This window comes from Platichthys flesus, chromosome 20 (assembly GCF_949316205.1).
Source record: "Platichthys flesus chromosome 20, fPlaFle2.1, whole genome shotgun sequence".
NCBI classification, from domain to species: Eukaryota; Metazoa; Chordata; class Actinopteri; order Pleuronectiformes; family Pleuronectidae; genus Platichthys; species Platichthys flesus.
The window spans coordinates 18,200,526-18,220,347 of NC_084964.1; the positions used below are offsets into that span (position 1 = coordinate 18,200,526).

A 19,822-nucleotide genomic window follows, 5' to 3' on the forward strand; every position below is an offset into this window, starting at 1 on the left:
TGCTCCAACTGCCATTAGTGATAATTAAATACATATTTAATATTTACTGATATTAAGGTGTTATAGTTGAATCCAGCGCCCACGTGACCAGCAGGTTAATGTTGTCAGATATCATCACCGACAGTAGAGGGCGGGCCTGTGGGCATTGTGACACACCTTTGTTATTGTTCAGGTGTAAAAAGCCATACATTATACCTCACTGTACACATAATATATACAGTTATACATATTTATACAATGCAGTGTCTATGATAAGGTACTAACTTAAATATAAACAGTAGTTTATGATGACAAACAGTTTGATTCAAGTCATAACAACTTTATTGGTTCCCAGAGGACAAATCTAGGTTTGAGGACCTTGAAATGAATAAATGTATAGATGATTAAAGAGTATAAACAAAATAAAACACATTTAAAACAAGCACTTATCAAGCAGAAATCTAACGAATAACATTTCTTATAGACCAAACAAAACATAAAATCAAAGCTATATCACAAAGTGAGTAATATATACATACATAAAGACAGACATAAATGCATTATAAATATATATACCTACGTGCATATTACTCTTTATGAAGTAACTTAGGTGCATATATATAGATAGAGAAATATGGATCATATGTCAGAGGCTCTTTCTATGTGAAATCTAAAAAAGTTTTATGAAAGGTTACTTGGTTACTCTCCACTGCTAGCCATAATATTAATCATAACTCACAGCGGGAATAACTTTTCCTTGTTATTAAACTTTTTCTTTGAACATTTTATTTGATGTATAACTCATTTGTTCCATCTAATAACACGGAGGAGGCTGGGTTTATGACCCATCCTGCAGGTGTTTGTCTTCACTGTAATGTCTGTGATCTTTGCCAATAATCAGAGATATGATCAGAAAAGCCTCCGCTACAGTGGGTGGCGCTGTGGAGCGTTCACCTCGGGTTTCACTAACGCAGAAGAAGAAGAAAAGCAGCTGTCACTTCCGCAAACAACGTCACTGCAGCAACATGGATACTGCTATTGAAGCCAGTCAGGAGAATAAGTTCGCTACTGACAGCGATGGAGCAAAGATTCAAGAGCGGATCCAGAAGCGGAACCAGGAGAGAATAGATGGCGTGGAGCGGAGAAAGGAGGAGAAGGAGACCCGCTCCGTGCCGGAGGAGAAGAGCGAGTACTTCTCCAGAACCTTCCAGGCGGAGCTGGCGTGTATCGAGGAGCTGCTGTCCCAGTGCTCCGGAGAGGACCGGGCCGATGTGGTCCGGAAGCTGGAGGAGACCACGACCAAAACCGCGCAGCTCCAGAAGTTTGTGAACGACAGCGTGATGTTCCTGACGCAGTACGAGCTGAGGAAGTCGCAGGCTGCTCTCCAGAAGCTGCAGAGCTCCATCTCTGAGGCCAGGGACAAGGCGATGCCCAAGAAGAAGTTTGCCTTTCGAGCTCGCACCCAAGACACAGCTCCCCCTGGTGCTGCTCCACCTGCACTGTCTGGAGAGGTGGATGGAGGAGGTGGTGCATCTGAGAAGTCTCCACCTGGGGCGACCACACCTGCACAGTCTGAAGAGGCCACTGAGCAGTGCGGCTTCTCCAACAGGGAGGGTGAGCTTCTGACCAAAACCTCCGAGGAGATCCACCAAGGAGACGTGCTGCTGAGCCACCTGTCCAACTGCAGGGTGCGTCTGTTCGGTTCCCCCAGCACGCTGCACCTCAAGCACATCGACAGCTGCGAGATCCTGTGCGGGCCCGTGTCCACCTCCGTGTTCGTGGATCACTGCAAGAACAGCACCCTGGCCTTCCCCTGTCAGCAGCTGCGGACCCACAACACCACGGACACCCAGGTATACCTTCACGTCACCTGCCGAGCCATCATAGAGGACTGTCAGGGGGTGAGCCTCGCCCCGTTCTCCTGGTCGTATCCCACCATGGACGCCGACTACGACGTGTCCGGCCTGGACCGGGACAGAAACAACTGGAGCCAGGTGGATGATTTCAACTGGCTGGCATTTAGAACACCTTCACCCAACTGGAGTGTCATCCCAGAGGCAGACAGGAAAACCAGCTGGGACGACTAGTGTTTAACTTTTGACTTTTCACCATTAACACATCCACATATCCACCAAACCAAATATGTTGAAGTTACCTCGTGAATGTTAGTTAGATTTGATGAGGGTTGTCTCATCAGCTCATTTTATTTAACTCTATCAGTTGCTCTCGATTTTCAGGACTCATGTAACTCATATAGACAACACGCTCATTCTAATTCTAGGAAGAACCTGAATAATAAAAATACTGAAAAAAACTAGAATGGTTTTATTATTATTTTGATCATGCAATTAGTAATTCTCTAAAATACCATGATCCCTAAATATTAAAGGTGCACAAACCACCAGTTATTTTTCATCAAGAACAGAATTGGGAGCCAGTCAAACTACTGAAAGGGAACAGCTTTAAATCACTATGTGACACTGTCGTCATTACAGTGGATTTGAATAAAGCTGCCGGCAGCTGCCGCCCTGAGCGGCACCTGGAGTTGAGCACAAACCTCAGAACACAACAGAGTCTGGTCTGGACTTTGTAAAAAGACAATTTGAGAGTAACATTTTACTCCAGATGTTATTTTTGACTGTGAATACTAAAATGCCAAGCCCAATTCTAAAACAACAACACTGATTATACATCTTTGGCAAGTGAATCAACTCAAAAATAACATTTCTTCAGGAACAAATTTTAACCTATACTATTTATCAATAAAAATGACTTTACTTTCACTGCAGCCTAGTTAGCATTTGTAAGCAGTATCTTCACATGTAATGAAGGTATAATTACACACTATAGTGAAGTTGTGAGGATATGTAAGTTTTGATTATTTTAATAATATAAAATATGTCTCCATAGGAGAATTTAATGTTAACAACGCTGAACATGAATACTCTTTAAATCATTTTATCTGTATACAACTACATTATGGCTTGTAACTGTGTATTACATGTTTACATATGACCAACTAATGGGTGTCGATGTTAGCTTGAAGATATCAAGTTTTTAAAAAATAAAAATATTCAGGGATCCATCAGCCGTGAACATTTGAGAAGATTTATGTGTTTTAAACGGAAGAAATCATTCCACATAAGTTGAAAGATACAGTTTTTAAAGATCTGTATATATGCAGTCCATTGAGGGGCTGGGACCACAGTAGAACTGCTGCAGTAAGCAACCTTCGTGTTCCGTCACGGTGAAGTCCAAGTCAAAACACTCCGGGGAAAAGCCTTGTCCCTGATCAGCGAACGCATCTGGCTCATGTTTGTGCCAGACACAGTGTCGACAGTAACGGCCAAGACAAGACAACAAGTAAAGATCATTACTGTGACAACGTAAATCACTTCAATACAATTATAAGCTTTGACAGATCAGTATCTTATATGTTCTAATATTTATTATTGTGTGACCACATGTTTTTATCTATGAAGCTAGTGTCAGATTTGTGTTTATGACTTAATTCGTCACATATAGATAGAGAGGGTTTGATTTGTGATCATAAAATCTTTTGTGCGTCTGTGAATGGGTAACTGGGGCTTTATTAACTCGCTCCACTGGGAAGACGTCCGATCTCTTGAACTGGTCGACCAATACCTTTGAATGGGAATGTACCATTAATAGCGTCACTTTCATGTAAGCTGACAACCTCAACAGCCACTAGTGTGTTCAATCAAGGCAACTATGACCACGTGAAAAGCTCAAACCAATTATGGCCCCTGATAGCGGCTTACTACTGGGCTCATCTTGTGTGGAGGGATTTCTCTAAATTGGATCAGGCTACTTACAGGGGCTTACCATGACGTACTGCAACTTTGAGTTTAATCATGAGGATCCTCGGCAATCTTACGCCTCTCAGAGAGAAGGGAACATTGCGATTAGCCTCGCCCGTGTGTCAAGGAAGGAAAACTTGGTAAAGATTGCTGAAAACAAAGCTTTGTGAAGTTTGAAGGTTCCGTCACGATGGCAGAGGAGACAGCTTTGAAGAAATAACGCTCCTGTGCTCCACCGGGGTCATCCAGGGTGTTGCTCATCTCTGCTCCTTCGCTGTGGGATGGATTACCGCCTGAGCTGATTCTGCTTCCTGCCGGACCAGCCAGAGGAGACCCTGACAACCAAGAGACAGGGAAGCCAGGACTTACAGGTTGGCACCGTCAAGTGCGTTTATCCAAACTGAGTGGCAAAGTTTAAACTCGGAGTTCCTGCTGATCTACATCGTCATTTGACTCCTCTTTCTCTGCACAGGCAAGGACACACCTCGGATTGAACAATGGCTCTTATGTTGGTCAAGTTCGATCTGAAAAAGCGAGTGAAGCTCGCTCAGACGGTCTGGTTCATGTACTGGTTTGCTGTAATGGCCGGCGTGCTGGTGTTCAGCATGGGCCTGTTCTTTAAGATCGAGCTGAGAAAACGCTCGGAACTCATGGACAACAACGAGAGCCACTTCTTACCCAACCTGCTCATAGTTATGGGTCTAATAACGTGCGGCATCAATGCCTTTGGAGGAAAGATCTGCTACGACTCCCTGGACCCTTCCAAGTTCGTCAAGTGGAAGCCCATGTTGAAGGGCTTCCTGGTGGTGTGCGTGGTCTTGAACGCTCTGCTGCTCGTGACGACTGTGCTGTGCTTCTTGATGAAGATCCCTCTGCAGTTCACCCTGGCCGAGGGGCTGAAGAACGGCATGAAGTTCTACAAGGACACGGACACACCGGGCCGCTGTTACATGAAGAGGACCCTGGACCTGATGCAGATGGAGTTTCGCTGCTGCGGGAACGACCAATACAGAGATTGGTTCGAGATTCAGTGGGTCAGCAACCGCTACCTGGACTTCAGCTCGAAGGAAGTCAAAGAGTAAGTGACAAAGATTCACAATCCTTCATAATAACCTGTAAAGATCGTTGATATGTGACGTGACAGTGAAACGACTCTTCAGCTCAGAGAGATTGTCATTGAACTTTTGAACATCAAGATGGCGGCTGCTGGAGGTGCAGTGCTTCTGTGCAGAGTTAAGAGTTCAGTATAAGTGGATTGGAGGTGAAGGTAGGTCAGGGCAGGTGTATTATTCACTTTCCTCCACTTGGGATTACCGCCTCAGAAATGGTGACAGCAACTGGGCCGTGGCTTTGGGGCCTGGGAGGGCAGAGGAGGTTACTAGGCAGTTTTATGGATAAAGACAAGGGGAGGGGCTTTGGTGATTAGCTGCAGAAAACGACATGAAAGGCAAGAGTTGGATTATAAAGTGACTGTTTCAATGCAGTGACGCGTGGCAACATTTTTGTGTTGACATTCATCGAGTGATTGGTCGATTTCAGCAACAAGAACCGGGTTTCTTTGCAAGGACAGCTGTGACGAGGGCGGTTTTGCGCATTGGCACATAATTAGTGCTTAATCTCCAGGATTACTTCTATATGTCCTTCAAGAATCAGCGTCCTGTTTAATCAGCGGGGGACCTGGAAACGCTCCAGGGACAAAAACGTCTGAAATAACCCAGTTTTGGCTGGGATTTTAAAATCAGTATTAAAACATGCTACCTGATTATAAAGAGGACGTGATTGGTTGCACTTTCTATGCTTCGGGATGCCTTTGTTAATAGGTTATTTTAAGTTCTCGAGTTAAATGCCTTGTTCTTTTCCTTTTGACCCAAGTTTTTTATATCATCCCTTTAAATGAATTCCTAGCCAGCACGCCTGGACATTCTGTGGTGTTGATCGACCAAAGTCTTCAATGTGAAACTATTTTGGGCTTCGATCTTCCAAGAAATCACTGATCCATATCAAACATACTTTAGTCCATGTGATCCAATCACACTCGTCTTTCCATTGACCTACAACTTCCAATCACAGCTGAGATCTATATTGAGCACTGACTGAAGTACTAAGGCACACTTTCACACACTCAGCCAGAAAACATTTATTTGCCCTGATCGATAAAGAGACCCTTTAATTCAAATTCAAGTAATCGTACTCTGTGTGATATGTAGGCCTTCTTATTAGACAGAATACAAAATAAGTAATGCACATCACTTCTTCAGCGCCTGGCTTTGTGAGTTTAATAAATTTAAATAAAAGGCTGTTTATTGTTGTGGTATTTTATTGAAAAGAACATAACACCACTTATTACGGCTGAGAAGTGAAGCTGTGCAACGTCCAAATTTATTATTGCTTATTTTTGGTGGAAAATATATCGAACTTGGCCCCTCTAATTATACACGACAATGTAATAAGCTCCTGACCTCCAATCTGACCTCACGACCACCTCCAGCCCATCATAAAATGACACTGCCTCCTTCCTCTCAGCCGCATCAGCAGCAATGTGGACGGCCAGTACCTGATGGACGGAGTCCCGTTCAGCTGCTGTAACCCCAGCTCCCCGAGACCCTGCATCCAGCACCAGATGACCAACAACTCCGCCTACTACAGCTACGACCACTACACCGAGGAGCTCAACGTGTGGCGGCGCGGCTGCCGTGAAGCCCTGCTGTCCTACTATGGCGGCTTGATGAACACCATCGGAGCCTTGGTGCTGCTGATCACTATGCTGGAGGTCAGACCCACAGAAGCACTAACACAAGATTTCATGCACAGGGAACTGCAGAGTTCATACCTCCCCAAAGTCCAATAGTCACAAGCAACACCAAATTGTACAAAGTCATGAATATCAGTCTCCTAAATATATTTACTAAACTACTATACTAAATAAATGGCGTATGACTTTTGAAAATGAACTTGTTGTTATACAAGAGAAAATATATGATGACTATGTGGTTGTTTTTGATAATACACGTCTGGTTAACTTCTAAATTTCCGTTATAGGTTTTATCCACAAGAAAAGTACCCTAAAGTCTAATAGACATTTCAATGTAAATATCAGCTTTTTTTAACTTTATTTTATTAAAAGTCTAAATTATCATATTTCAATCGAAATCCAAACTTTAGATTTAACACCTTTATCTGACATTTAGAATTGGTTCTCTGCTGTACAATTATAAACAGTCACATTTAGGAATTCAATTATTGACCATTTAACATCAAAGCTCCCAAGAAACATCATTAATGGTAAAAATTTGTCCTCATGAGGTGCTGAAGGAAAGTCAGTTAAAATCTACTGACCACACAAGTCTCCACCTTTATTGAAAAGTTTATGTTTCCACATCTCACTTTACGTTTAGTTACGAAATCACAAATAAGAACGAGATAGACTTCAAAATATAAGATGAGCAGATGGAAACTTTCCCCGTTCAGCAGATACATGTGGAAACACCAGCATCAGTCTGCAAGCAACACAAATCAAAACAGTTTGAAGTAGAATGGGTGTTTTACAACAAAATCCAGGGCAGAGCTCAGGAGTCGGACTAGGACTTTGAGGACTTTGAGGACTTTGAGGACTTAGCTTCGAGAAGTGAGGAGAAGAGCCTGAGAACAAACACGTAAAGCCTCGACCCAGTTGGCAGCAGCGTCGCCCATCTCCTCCGTCCTTTCTTCCCCTCTCCATGTTCTACCCCCCGCTGTCATCTCTATCCACTTACAGCATCTCCTCCCCAAACAACCCTTATCCTCTTTACCTGACTACAGTTCCTCCTCCTGCCCTACTCTCATGCTACCCATCATCAATACCTCTGCCACGTATGGATGTGCAGCTTAGCGACAGCCGCTCACCTGATACTTTCTACCTATCCTGTTATTCTGCAACAGCCAATCTGCCTCTCTGCTCCCTGCAGCTGTCACTGCCATCATCTGTTGTTGTTGTTGCTTGTTGAGAGTTTCCAGCTCCTGTATCACCTTGTGCTGACGTTAAATAGAACAGTTTAGATAAAGCCACTGTACCAGAAGTGCTGCAGAGAAACACTTGCTCTAAAAACGTGGGATGAGGTGATGTATGGAAGCTGATCAACAGATTCTGAGATGGAGTGATCAGTCATAAGGACAGACCCACTTCCTGGAGCTTGGTCTCCTGATCTGACTTTTTACCTTCTTATTGATGAGGCTTTCAGGCTGTAGACAACTTCATGAAATCTGACGTAAACAAATGAAAATATAAACTCACTTCACATATGAATAGAAGCAAGTGCAAACAATTAGTAACTGGAATGTATAACCTGCGTTTTGTCAATCAATCAGTTCAACTCAGCGCAAAGTGCTTTACAGAATAAAAGCATTAAAAACTATATCTTTGCCAATGTTTATATAAACTGAAGAAACACTGTCGTGAATTGAAATGAAGAAACACTGACTCGGGTAAAGAAGGATAAAATAAAATAAACAAGATAAAATATATTAAATTAAAAACAATTCAGAGAAAAATAAGTAACCGAATAACTAAATGAAATAGAATAAAATAACAATATATGTGAAATGGATGAATAATTACAGAGATATAAATAGAGAGAGACCCAGTTATTCCTAAAGGCCCAAGTTTGAATCTATCTGATCTATCTGTCCCCGTCCTCTGCAGGTTGCTGTGACTGTGGGCCTGCAGTACGTCAACACCTCCCTGTCCACCCTGGTCAACCCGGAGGACCCAGAGAGCGAGAGCGAGGGCTGGATCCTGGAGAAGACAGTGAAAGAGACCTTCACCGACATCATGGCCAACATGAAGGCCATGGGCAAAGGGGCCAAGGTGGATGAGGGCGGCGACGCACCAGCGGAAAGCTGAGCGAACCCCTTCTGCAAAAACTGACACCACTCCCACCGGCAGAGGAGAGCGAGGGGACGTGTGAGATTTTTTTTCTACCAACATTTATTATTATATAGACACTACCCACACACACATTCGGCTTTGAACTCCTTTTAAACGGACTCCTTTACAAATGGACTGGCATTAATAAAAATACTGTATATCCAAACATAGAGGGAGATCACGAGTAGATTGTGTTTTTGATTTTTCCCCCCAAATTAAGCAAGCTCTGTCTTTTGCTTCACAGCAATCTGTTAAAGAGGTTTTCAGTTGTGGTGTCTGATGTTCTGTGGATTTGGATTTATTGTTTTTCCACCAAAAAAAGGTGCAAATGGAGAAGTCAAGTAAATATGAACATTGTGTGAGGTGAGACCGACATTAGAGCCCGACCGATATTAATATTTGGGATCAACTGATAGTAGGGAGTAAAACAATTGTTACGCTGATTTATAGCTCCCAATATACCTAAAAAAGAAATGAAGATGCTATTATCACACTCAAAATGTAATTGAGACATGATATTTGACACGTTATTAAAAATAACACAACTGCAACCAAATAAATAGAACTTGAAAAAAACTAATTTCAGAACATAAATGCACATCCTTTCTGCATTATCCTGTAAAATAAAAGCTTTCACATCGGCGAACATAAACGCAGACACCAATATGTTTGTGAAATACTAAAATTGACCGATATTTACTGTTAAATCTGTCGGCCTCTAAATCGTATAATCTCCTTTGGATGGTTGATGGACAGTTTGTTGGGGATGGCGGTTGCCCTGCAGCCTGCCCCTGTAAGGAAGCCAAAGATGCAGATGGAAAAGATATTTCCAGACCAAAGAAACGCGGCGTGTTATTCTCATTGACGGGTCTGTCGTGTTTTTGGCGTGTAGCTGATACACGCAAGACAAACCCCTCCAGGCCACGTCCGTCCACGATGGCAACTGGAGAAGCTCCTGAGACCGAGTCAAATTCTAAATTGAAGGAAATTGGTGTGAGTTTTGCGTGGATGTGTAGGCGCAGCGGTGGAAGAGGGAGGGATGGGCGTCAGGAGGCGAGCTTCAGAGAGCGGCAGGGGAAACTCCGAACCCGCGGAGGACAACTCAAATTGGCAGCTAAATCTTGGCTCTTCATCCCCTGTCCCATGATCTCACCCCCTCTCTGACGCCTCCCCTGTGCTTTTACTCTCTGTATATTGACACATATGTATGTATATTCTAACAACCGGGTTGCTGTCTTTGTACATAGTGTAGAAATGATGATATAAAAAAATTTAACTTTTTTAAGAAAACACAACCTAATTAAGCTAAACCTTTTATTTAAATTCCATGTAAAGTTTCTCTTTTCCAAATGATGTTTCTTCTTCTGTGTAGAGCAGAGATCCTGCTGACTGTGTACATGAATAAAGGATTTTAGAGATGTGATCTGACACTGGAATGATGACGTCATGGTGTCTCGACCTTGAGCGGCACAGACCTGAGGTGGAGCGGCGAGGCGTGCTGTGAGGGACGCAGGGTTCCTGATTTAGTCAATAGGATGAGGACAATTAAGGCATTAGTGCTTTCACATGGACATGGGATGACTCTTCACATGTCTAGTGTAAGGACGTATGTGTGTGTGTGTGTGTGTCTGTGTGTGTTGTGCTTGGTGAAGGGGGCTACACAAACTAAATAGTGCACGTACTGTATTTCTAAGTGACTTTTCTGGGTGAAAGTTTCACTGGAATTGAATTTCTGCCGTTAAATGATCTTTGACCTCAGAGATTTCAAGTCATTTTGATTAAAAGCAACCAAAAGGCCCAGTTTTTCTATTCTTCCCAAAGCACAGTCCTCTTTAAAACGTCTGAATTTAGATCCACATGTTCTGCTGAAATGAGGAATAAGGAGCCATCATGTCAAAGTCAATGTGGTTCAGGAGGCAGATGATGTGGGCGGGTGAAGCTGCAGAGAGTCATTGGTAAAGAGGCCAAACTCCGAGCGGTATTTTTGTTGGACCAAATCACATAACCGGCGCTGAGTAGATAAGAAGCTTAATCGGCTTTAGATTAGCATGAGCCCCTCAGCCAGGTGAGCAGGTGATGTCCTACTGCAGGACTCACGTCACAGAGAGGGAGACACAGAGACAGAGACAGAGACACAGACAGGAGAAAGTAAAGATCACAGCAGGATGAAGAAACCTGGCAGGGAACAAACTGATTTGAGATAAAGACTCAAGATCGTTTTCACATATAATACAAGTAAAAAGCATTGCATTAAAATAATACAGAGTAGTTTTTTCAAAGTAGAAGTACTCACTATTACTACCAGTAATATAATGTGATTATCATAGACTTTCACTTTTAACTTGACAATGTTATCAAAAACAAGGCAGCGAGTACTATACAATATCATATAACAGTACTTTAATTAGGTACTGTATGACGCTTTGTAAACTACATACTTTTACTTGTGTATATATACACACAGCTGCTTCCATAGAGACAACTCCCAAACTTAAGAAACACTAATAAGCTGCAGGCGGCCTCCTCTGTGTCGACTGCATTCTGCTGCTCTCTGTTGGTAACGGCAGGAAACTAACTGAGACCCACACTGTCTGGGAATCTAATCGAACTTCTCCCACTGGAATAATCCTATGTGAGGTTAGAATTGAAGAACATCAGGGCCAAACATAGTGACACAAGTAAAAGAGGAAGTTTTTCTTTTTCTTGTATATTAAGAAGAAAGCAGAACTAAGTCAGAAGAAGATTTCTGGTATTTTTTCTGGTATTTTGGGGATGACGTTGAAATGTTGAGCATCCGACAGCTGAATAAGTGTCTTTGTAAATCTGTTCAACTTCCTGTCACTGATTATCACACGATAAAGATCTGGAATCATCCTTTTTTATAAAACACCGAGGAACAACTTTAGATGTTTGATATACTCCTAAAACTTTAACTTTAATCTTTGTATTTCAAGCTAATTATCAACCTTTTGACCTTATTCTTAATTAACAAAATGAAATAACAAACCTCTGATATAGTTCTGCTCTATTCTTCACATTTAAACTTTATTCTCCAAATGCAAAATCCCCCTTTCCTTCCGCCTCACCCTGATCCTCAGCTGGTTCTCTTTTAAACTCTCTGTGACTCTCCCTCTGCTCACAGTTCAACTTTTACTCTCTGCAGATGGAATCTATTTAGACTCCAAACATCTTCCAAACTTCCTCTGGGCCTCTGGCACACTCTGTGACGTGCATCATGACATCGAACCACTGACGTCTGATCATCTGCAGTTACACTACGCTTCCATAAGAGGGCGTCTTTCCACCGTCGATAATGTAACAGGGGTTTTCTCTCCATTGGAAAAACCTTCAAAGGACATTTATGACGAAGTCTTCATCAAAATTTGGAAGAGAAACACAAAATAATGTAGATGAATGTGTTGTTATGCATGAAGACACACAAACAGAAAACATTTAACTGACGAGCTTCAGAATCTTCCTGTAATAACTAAACACAACGGATGGTAACTGAAAAAATCAATACAAATATATAAGTCATTAATCATAATTGACTTATTGTTTGACTATTATTACAGTTACTGAGCCTAAAGCATTCTTAAAATAGAATCATTAAAACTAAGTAAAAGCATCATTGGAGAAATAAAACTTAGAAAAGTGTCATCTGCTTTAATCAACATTCAAAATTATGAATGTGTTGACTGACAAATTGATTAATCACATGACCATGATCATACAGTACTAGAGAGGATTTTTTTGAGTCGTTACGGGTAAAAAGACATGTGATTGGAGAACATTAGGCGATTTAATTAAAAAGCAATGCTTGCAGAATGAGACTAACGCTCATTATGCACAGAGAAACTGCATTGATGAATACATGAGGGGCTGGATGAAGTATTCAGCCTAATAATGAACACGCAAAGTGTGGCGTCTTCCCGGTGAGCGTCTGAGTGACAGGTGCTCTGACATGAACTGAGGTTACCGGTCGACCTTGAGGTGGGAGCCAAAAGGTCAGGAGCGCCGCCACGACTCACATCTCACTTTACACTCGGCTGTGGGCTGAATAAATATGGCAGACAGAAAGAAAAGCAGAGACAGGGGCCGAGAGCGAGAGAGGGAGGCCCGTGACTGGTAGATGTGTGGCCTGCTCAGAGGGGCATTGTTGGAGCTATGAGAGGACAATGCACTACCCCCGCCCTGAATACTCGCCATACCAGCTGACCAGCCATTACCAACACTGCTGCCCCGTAACAATTCCTGCAGCTCAGACTCACACACACACACACACACACACACACACAAACACACACACACACACACACACTCTATCTCTGCATCCCACAAACATAAGTTTAGTCTCACTTTGTCTATAACAGTGGACAGAGGAGAGAAACCAGGTGGGAGGCCGGCTGTGACCAACAAAAGGCTAAACTCAAGGCATGCATATTGTCTTGTATGAGTCTGTCTGTGTGTGCGTGTGTGAGTGTGCACAAGTGTGTGTGATTTACAGCGGGTTAACTTTAGATCCTAGCACCTATCTGTGCCTTCAGCAGCAGCAGCAGCAGCCGCCCTGTGAGGACGAACGCTCGGCTCACCGCGTCTTATGGTTTCAGGACGCTCGTCCACTAAAGTGCATCTGAACAGGAGGAGTTCTCGTTGTGTAAATGTTGTGTTCAGAAGAAAAGATCAACGCGACACCATGAAATCCTCCCTCACAAGTTAAAGTGTGTTATCTGAGATCTGACTTGTAAATTAAAGTCTCGTCGACATATTGTATTAGCAGTAAAAGTTGCACGATGTAGAATTACTCTGTTTAGTTTTATTATTCTTATTATTGATGCATTAATGTGGACCAGCTTTTTACTGATTGTGCTACAGTTCATTTAAACGGCTTAATTTATTACTGATTGGTGTCGTTTATTAAATTAATTAAGTGTCCCTTATTTATTTAAAGTCATATTGTGTCTTGCTGTGTTGTTTTTTTTTGTGTCTCTTTGGGATTGTTTTTGTTGACTCTAGTAGTTCAACATATCTGTGACTAGTTGACATCTTCAAACGTCTACTTTTGAGCAATGATACTTAACAAAGTTGTGTTTCTTCTGGTGTGTTTCGTGTCTGTTTGTCGTAGTTGTGCCGCTGGTTGTGGTTGTGTTTTGTCTCTTTGCAGTTATTAATCATTCTGTTTGTCATTTTGTGTCTCGTCATGTTACTTTTCTGTCTCTTTGGGATCGTTCTTTTTCACCCTCGCAGGTTTCACATCTCTTTGTGGTTGTTGTGTGTTTCTCTGATGTGTATTTTGTGTCTGTGGGTTGCAGTTTTGTTCCCGTTTTGTCTCTTTGTGGCACCTTAACTTTCATTTTGTGTCTTTTCGTGGATGTTTGGATTTTATTAGAATCCCTCTGTGGTTGCCTCATGTTTCTTTGCTGTGGGTTTATACTCCCCGTGTTTATTTTGTGAGACTTTGTGGCTCCTTTGCATCTTGTTGTTATAGTTGTGAGTCTTTGTAGCCATTCAAAATCTATTTGTAGCAGTTTTGCGTCTCTTTGTAGTCGCCCGGTCCCATTTTGGAGTTGTTGTATTTGAACTCTGCGACTTTCAAACAAGACTTGTTAGGAGTCACTTCACACGGAGGCCATGGGGCCTCTCTGACCTCTCAGCCCCTCCGACCCGGGCCTCAGTCTGATGTGAGGTGTTTATGATTCTTGTTTTAAGATCATACAGCTGCGGCGCCGGGGCCGTGCACGAGCAGATGTGGGGCAGTGACAACAACAATATTTTCATCTGATGTGTTATAAAGTGAGTGAAAAGGGAAATGATGAAAAACCTATTCCACATAGGTATAACACACAGACAGAAACACATTCACACACACACACACACACAACTCCATGACTTCAGAGGACATTACATTGACGTACATTCATCTCCCAGAGACTCACTTTAACTATAACCATATAGTTACTAACCTTAACCTAAACTTCACCTAAACTTCACCTAAAACTTAATCTGACCTTAAACCTTAACCTAGCTTAACCTTAAAAGATATCTTTACCTTAAAATATAATGATTAACGTTGTGGGGACTTGCTTCTTGTCCCAATAATGTGACACACAAAAATATAAACATACACGCACACACACTCACACGCACAGACACACATGCCTGTTGTAGAACAGGTGCACATACCTATGCAGAGCTGTTATATTGTAATGTGTCGTGTGTGTGTGTTGTGTGTGAGTGTGTGCGTGTGAGAGAGAGAGATGGGGAGACGCGGTGTGTGGGGGGGAATCTGTTGCGTGCACGAGCACGAGCCTCCTCCCCTCTGTGGCGGTGCGCGCTCCCGCCAACCCACTCGTGCTGCTGTGGTACAGTGGTCATATGATCGGGAGTCGAACCCCGCTGCACAGACACCGACAGCCCGGCTGGACACAGGCGGAAGAACCGGGGCGGAGGACACGGTCACAGGGTCGAGCAGAAGCCGCTGGAGAAGTGCGTGGAGTCGGTCACAAGTGTCACAGCGAGCCCCCAGCTCCCTCCTGCGGGAAAGAAGTTTGTAAAACTCCGCTCAGAGTCGCACAGTGGAGGGGGAACGATTCGGAAGAAGAAGGGGCCCCACGCACGAAATTAACCGAGGGACAGTCGACCTAACCGGGGCTGAGATTTGAGTTTCATCCGCCGGTGAGCGGGTCGCGGCCGGTGGGATCCCCCCCGGGCTCCTTGCATCGCTTGTCGGGGCGTTTCTAACTCTCTTTCCTCCCCTCTCTCCTCAAACCAAACTTAAAATTTATTTTCACCACCCTAACTTTCTCCCACCTGTCTGGGTGACCCACCCCGCTGAAGAGGAAGCCATGGTCGGGGAGACAGAGGTGAAGGAGAGACCCAAGTCCAACCCGGACTATCTCATGCAGCTGATGAACGACAGGAAGGTGATGAGCTCGCTGCCCAACTTCAGCGGCATCTTCACGCATCTGGAGCGGCTGCTGGACGAAGGTAAGCCGGCCTCCTGCCCCGGGAGGAGCCCTCAGCACCTCTCACACCACAGAGGGAATAGATACTGTTCTAATGATAATTAACAAAAATAACAGTAATTTACTTTATTGACTCAATGTGATGCTGATTCCATCCTTATTTAAAATAATTAAAGTAGTGATAAAGTAATAACGTGTTTTGTTTTAAGGTTCACTTCCCTAAGCTGAGGCTGTATATTCACAATCAATAATAAAAAACTTAATTGGATTTCTCCATTGCCTTAAGTCACTAGTGTAATTTATTGAGAGCAGCAATCTCTCTCTCTCTCACACACACACACACACACACACACACACACATACCAAAAGCCCTTCCCTCTCCCTCTCCCTCTCTCTCACTCTCTGTCTCCATCACACACACACACACACACACACACACACACACACACACACGCAGTCAGTTGGTGATGGGAACAAACAGACAGTTGTTAGTCTTTCCCAGTGACCTAATGCGCAGGCTTATGTGAACGCTGCAGCCCATCCCCGAGCAGGAACGAGAGCGTGTCACTGTGTAAAGTATGTGACCCGAGGCTCCTCCAGGCACCAACCTCATCAGTCACCCTTCACTCATTCATATCTAATATATTTCCTTTTATGAACAGCTTTTTGAAATGACCCTGGCCATTGTGTCCCCCCCCCCAACCCCCCTGTCTTCTTTAAAATGCCACATGTGTCCTCCTCTCTGAATGTCGATCTCCAGCTCTGGCTGCAGGCGCCGGTGAGGAGGCCTGTTGTTGCCTCTGTGTGTTGCACATCAGGATCCTGACTCTGTGCCTCTGTGACAAATAGATCGACTTAAAGCGCCTCTCCGGTTGTGTTCACGCCGACGACTCGCCTCACACACGATAACGTGACACCCACGGTCAGGGCGCCGCGCCGAGCCCGGTTTTCAGCCTGGCTGGGTGTCTCCCGGCTGAGTTATGTGGACGAGGCACTCGGGCAGAAGGGCCAGAGAAAAGTTTGTGCAGGGGGTAGTAATAAGAAAGGCTGCCACTCACACATATTGTTAGTGTGCGTGTTTGTTTGGCCTATAAATAAACCTATGACAGGTTGAGGTGTGAAGATAAGGCCGGCTACAGCTCACCCCTTTATCTTTCACCTCCTCTCCAGTCTCTTGTTCTTCTTTCACTTCTCATTTTCCTCCAGCGACTCGCTGTCTGTTCCAGCTGCAAAGACAAAAACCCTGCTTGCATGTGCAGATTCTTCTGTGTTTGTGTGTGTACGTGTGTGTTTTATTTAATAGCCACTTTCCGCATGTTCACAGGTCAGAAGAGGTTATTAGAGGATCTTCGTCGTCACTGTAGCTGCGGCTGTAATTATAGCGTCCTACTGTAGTTATTATGGTCAGACTTATCACTCTCCGAGCAGGGAGACGTGGCTGTCAGTGAGCTGAGGTCAGATGATATTTGTGCCACACGGCAGTTATTCTATTCAGTGTGTGTTGTGTGTGCGTGTGGGAGTTGAAACCCGGCCGTCCGTGTGTGTGTCGCGTTTGTGTTTGTGGTGGTGCAGTAGTCAGTTATTATCGTGCTAGCGTGTCATTACAAAGGCATCAGAGGTTAGGATCGGTCATTGAGACAACCCTAAACAAACACACACGGGCAGACGCCGTCTCATTTGTGATGGCGCTCCTCCTGAACCGACCTTTAAGAAACCGAACTCAATGACAAAAATCAGCTAATTGTAAATGATGAAACGTGGGAAGCAAACTTTACCATTTACTCTAATACTACTCTGATAATTATTATGAGGGGTTTTCATGCTTTCTAGACATGCAACAATTGATAAATGAATCAATTAACAGATAATCATATAAATCACGATTCTCCTGTGTGAACATTTGTCTTTCCCAGTTTTTAATTGGCATTTTACAGACCTGTTGATTAATGATTTATCGATAATAAAAATAAGGCCAAATGCGCTCAGTGACATTTCTGTCTGGCGGTTGAATAACTGTCCTGCACCACAACTTTATGAACACTGGTGGGTGGAGGAGTAGGTCACCGTGACCCCCCCCCCCCCCACAAACATGTATGCTCTTCACTCACGTAATTTACAGTGTGAACGAAATAAAAAGAGAGATATTATCAGTAATAAACGAGCCCTGGTTGCAAAGCGTTCGCTGCTTAGATTCTACACCGCGGTGCAGAATGCCTGGGCCTGTCTCACTGTCTCATTTGGAGCCTCCTGTAATTCCGGTGACAGTGAGTCATCGTCCCTTAAAAAACGGATGGTGTAAAGAAATGTGAAACGTCCCCTGTGGACATTTTCTCGGACGTCCTCATGTCGATGTGCTCAACTCTTCTTTTTTTTTGTGTCCCGTCCGTCTTCCTAGAAATCGGCCGGGTACGCAAGGACATGTACAACGACACGCTGAACGGCGGCATGTTCAACGGGCGGGACATGGAGGAGCTCCCCGAAGCCATCGGCCCCGTGGCTCAGCTGCAGGAGAAGCTCTACGTGCCGGTCAAGGAGTACCCCGACGTGAGTGAACAAATCCTTGACCTCTGACCTTTCCCAAGAGTTGCTGCAGAAAAGTCAGAGTCCCACTTTTAATCCCAGGCACCTTTTATCTAAAAGCTGCTTTCACTCTTGAGAACATCTGTGATCACACCCCATCGTGTCATCGAGACTTAAAGTGGATTCAATGACGTTTTACCAAGTTTCATTTCACTTTCATTTCTCGAAATGTGAGAAAACTTATCAGCAAATTTACTATTAAATATTTGAAAAGTGGATTAAGTTTATTCACTCCCAACATTGAGTCATGTGTGATGAGTTCACCGTCCCTGCTCACGCCAAGTACAGTTAAGCGCTTCGTTAGTATTGAAGAGTTGCGTTGATCCACGTTAAATGTCTCACATGACCTTCTACGTGCATCAGCTCGCCAATCACCGAATACAATGACAGGCTGTCCTCACTCACATGACAGGAGACTAACAGGACACCGCACGAGCACACGCACAAGCAAAGAGAAACACACGAGCACACACACACACACACACACACATACACACACTGCAGTGCGCTGGAAAACTGTTGAGATCAGGGTTAAATTTAGAGAGCAGTTCCTCTATCTGGGTTTGTGTGTGTGTTGCTTTCGGGAGTCGAGGGTCGTACCCGGAGTGTGGCGCAACTCCGACAGAAGAAGTGAACATCGGGTTAAACTCGGTTGAGGATTAAAGGAGGAAGGTGCTGAACAAATGTTATGAGAGGAGTGTGTGACGGAGACAAGGAGTGTGGTAAAAAAACACACACACACACATAGGGGCAGCTGTCTAGTTAATCACTCAGTCTTAGTGACAGATAAGGTTAAGAGAACGTCCCTGTCCTGTCATACCACCGGCACCAGCCAGCACCCATATTATGAGCTATTTCTGTCTCTCTTCATAACACACACACACACACACACATCACTTCAAAGCCACACACTCACAGCCCGTGTAATCATAAACACACACATTGTCAAAACCATAACGTCTCTCCTCACCTCTGTTTATTTCTAATGAGTGTGTTTTGCTCCTTTTTTCGTGCAGTTCAACTTCGTCGGGAGGATCCTGGGCCCTCGAGGACTCACGGCCAAACAACTGGAGGCAGAGACCGGATGCAAGATTATGGTGCGAGGGAAGGGCTCGATGAGAGACAAGAAGAAGGTACACATGCCAGGAGCACACACACACACACACACACACACACACACATGGAAACACACAAGATTCATGCTAATACCTCATCATTGCCCAGTTGAGACAGCCCTCTTTGCACGGCAAAAAAAAGTTTTGTCATACTTTTGAAGTGTTCTCAGTGTTTAGAAGGAGTTTTTCCGATACAGATACAAGCAGCTGAAATGCCTCAGATACTGCTGAGTCTTCCAGGTCAGGGATCAGCCAGTACGAGAATCTACCCACTAGTTTGATACAAGGTCACAGATAAAACTGAAATTTTCTTTTTACCCATTTACAACATTTCACGCTGCAGAGTCCCACAAGTAACACAAGTGTACCGTATGCTAGACTTCAGCTCTGAACTATTTAAAAGAAGAAGTCCTCGTTTATTTATTTGTCTTCTTGGTATCAACCGATATGCAAAGTCCA

At 43.8% G+C, this 19,822-nt stretch overlaps 3 protein-coding genes across 8 annotated transcripts in view; all 3 read left to right on the top strand.

The window, feature by feature from the left end:
- The first annotated feature begins 59 nt into the window (after positions 1-59).
- On the top strand, positions 60-2,502 carry tbcc (tubulin folding cofactor C). Its single transcript, XM_062413811.1, has one exon. It carries the CDS (start codon positions 885-887, stop codon positions 2,064-2,066), a length of 1,182 nt encoding a protein of 393 aa, XP_062269795.1. The 5' UTR covers positions 60-884; the 3' UTR covers positions 2,067-2,502.
- A 1,383-nt stretch (positions 2,503-3,885) lies between these two features.
- prph2a (peripherin 2a (retinal degeneration, slow)) lies at positions 3,886-10,131 on the top strand. 2 transcript variants are annotated; one of them, XM_062413677.1, is made up of 4 exons: positions 3,886-4,171; positions 4,273-4,878; positions 6,324-6,570; positions 8,479-10,131. In XM_062413677.1, the coding sequence occupies exons 2-4, from the start codon at positions 4,298-4,300 to the stop codon at positions 8,677-8,679; spliced, it is 1,029 nt and encodes a 342-aa protein (XP_062269661.1). In that variant the 5' UTR covers positions 3,886-4,171; positions 4,273-4,297; the 3' UTR covers positions 8,680-10,131. The 2 variants fall into 2 exon arrangements, with proteins under 2 accessions (XP_062269661.1, XP_062269660.1); XM_062413676.1 differs by having other exon boundaries at positions 3,886-4,878.
- A 4,933-nt stretch (positions 10,132-15,064) lies between these two features.
- The window catches only part of qki2 (QKI, KH domain containing, RNA binding 2), a 15,715-nt gene continuing 10,957 nt past the window's right edge, over positions 15,065-19,822 (top strand). For 3 of the 5 annotated variants that reach the window (XR_009924819.1, XM_062414382.1, XM_062414384.1), the window contains exons 1-3: positions 15,066-15,690; positions 18,064-18,212; positions 19,265-19,381. Coding sequence is in view for 4 of the 5 variants with exons in the window: in XM_062414382.1 (XP_062270366.1) it covers positions 15,549-15,690; positions 18,064-18,212; positions 19,265-19,381 (408 nt within the window). In the remaining variant the exon portion in view is untranslated. Of the gene's footprint in view, positions 15,691-18,063; positions 18,213-19,264; positions 19,382-19,822 lie in introns of all 5 variants that reach the window. The other 2 variants (XM_062414381.1, XM_062414383.1) reach the window with 2 other exon arrangements.